The sequence below is a fragment of the Juglans microcarpa x Juglans regia genome, chromosome 6S, assembly GCF_004785595.1.
Source record: "Juglans microcarpa x Juglans regia isolate MS1-56 chromosome 6S, Jm3101_v1.0, whole genome shotgun sequence".
Classification (NCBI taxonomy): Eukaryota; Viridiplantae; Streptophyta; class Magnoliopsida; order Fagales; family Juglandaceae; genus Juglans; species Juglans microcarpa x Juglans regia.
In genome coordinates, this window is record NC_054605.1 from 1,114,067 (window position 1) to 1,116,267 (window position 2,201).

General features: G+C 35.4%; 1 protein-coding gene across 1 annotated transcript; it reads right to left on the reverse strand.

Moving 5' to 3' along the window:
* Positions 1-472: 472 nt before the first annotated feature.
* LOC121237707 (nucleolin-like) lies at positions 473-1,054 on the reverse strand. Its single transcript, XM_041134560.1, has one exon. It carries the CDS (start codon positions 1,052-1,054, stop codon positions 473-475), a length of 582 nt encoding a protein of 193 aa, XP_040990494.1.
* Positions 1,055-2,201: the final 1,147 nt, after the last annotated feature.

Below are 2,201 nucleotides of genomic sequence, written 5' to 3' on the forward strand. Positions count from 1 at the left end.
ATATTGAATTTGTTATTTCTAGGATAATCAAGCTTCTGATTTTTCTTCAAGAAGACGAGCTCTGTCCCCACCAGTGCAACCTGGGTGGTAACACGATGCCGATATGATCAAATTCTTTACTGCTGGTCCGCCCTTACGGATGGCTCTCTTCAATCTTCTTGCTCTGTTTCCTTTCTTCTTTGTCTTTTTTTCTTGTCCCTGAACCACCTCATGATTATCACATTATTATAATATGATTGCAACCTCCTAAAAGTACAAAAATTTTGGAGACAGAAAGAGAACACTACTTTAATTATACACATGCACGTCGTACCTCATCAGAACAACTTTCAGCAGTACTATCACCACTGGTTGAATTTTTGTGCGTGCTGCCCTTCTTACCTGCATGCATTGTAAAATAGGTTTATATTGCCTGCCAAATTATATATATATATATTTGTGTTGTGTGTGTGAATGTATACGCAAGATGCAACTATATATACTCACTCTCTTCCTCGTTATCTTCTGCTGCCTGGACGCAATATACCCTGAAACTTGGCGATCCAAGGCAAACATAGTCACCCTTTTCTTCATCTTCATCTTCTTCTTCTTCATCTTCTTCCTCTTCCATTGTTTCGTGATCCTCCACAACTGCAACCACTTTCTCTACAACCACCGTACTCTGTTTCTTTTCTTCATCTTCTTCTTCTTCTTTACTATCTTCTTTATCATCCTGTTTTCCGGATAACCCTTCATTTTTATGCTCCTCGGGCAATTTTGTTTCTTCAGATTCCAAAGGCCCAGATGCCACAATGGACTTATCTTCTACGATCGGTGCTGGAATTGAAGATGCTATACTTTCATAGGATGAAGATGAGCTCCTTCTCTCCATTTCATGTAAGGAATGAGGCCTGGAACTTTCATCCTCTTCCGCAGCATCTTTAAGGAGTTCTTTCTTGGACATGTTTTCATTTTTACGTCTCCGTACATCCTCAAACCAACGGTGTATAGCGGGGCGAATTTTAGCCGGCACTGCATCTGCTTCTGGGGTGAGCTTCGAACTCCCAGACCCCATCAATGGAGAACAAAAGTAGAAGAGATTGATTGTTTAAAAAATATAGGTTAGAGTTTTAGTAGTTTAAAATAGGATTCAGAGGCGGGTTTGCAATAAATAGCAATTTTAGAAAAAATCAAATATAGATCCATATGGTTCAGTCTGTTTATTACCGGTACTGTTGGAAGTTATATATTAATAGCAAAATTAGTTAGTAGGGTTTCAATTCAGCCTTTAATCACTCATGATGACTAGAAATCTTCTACATGCCTGGATTCAGTTGTGAATGGAAAGATTGAATATTTGCTTAATTATTCATCCCGATTAACCCTTCAAAGATAGTAATGCCACCGCTATATATATAAATGCAGCTGTACATGTTGATCAGGATATGCATGCTAGCTCATCTTTAACAAATTAATTGGTTAGAAGCCTTGACTTATCCGGTTGATCATATAGATAATATAGAATCCTGCATGTTCGCTAAGGCTTGTCATTGTGATACCCGGCTCATATAATAAGGATAAGGATAAGTGGTACACCTCGGCCAAAAATAATGGTTTATATTTGATAAAAGTATTATTAATAGCTTCTTTATGAATAATTTTACATATAATCATAAAGTACGTAAACGTCGAATAATCATTTTAAAAAAGAGCGAGATTTATCATTATAAAAGTATTCTTATACTTATATACCATTCTTATAAGGTACTGTCCGAACACAAGACCCAACTTGGAGGAACTTTCCTCCTGCAGGCGCTGGAACCAAAAAATAAAAGGATTAACTGTTTCTATATATATCACTATGAGTGGGGTTACTCGCCGCCCACTCAGCTGGCGTATCCAGTGTTAATTTTTTTTTTATATATTTTTTTAATATATTTAAATATTTTTAAAAAATAAAAAATATATATCAATATATTTAAAATAATTTTCTTAATTATTAAATTAAAAAAAAATTTACTAAGCAATCAAATGAAATGATATAAATGGAAGGATAAAGTAATGTTTCTCGTATCACTATATATGTTTCACTTTCTTCGAGGAATTATGAGGCAACGTCGAATCGATCCAAGACCAAATATTTTAACGTGCGTGGTGGGATTTTTGTGATGGAAAAACTGACAAAAAGTCAACAAACCATTACAAAAAGTTTTACGTGACGG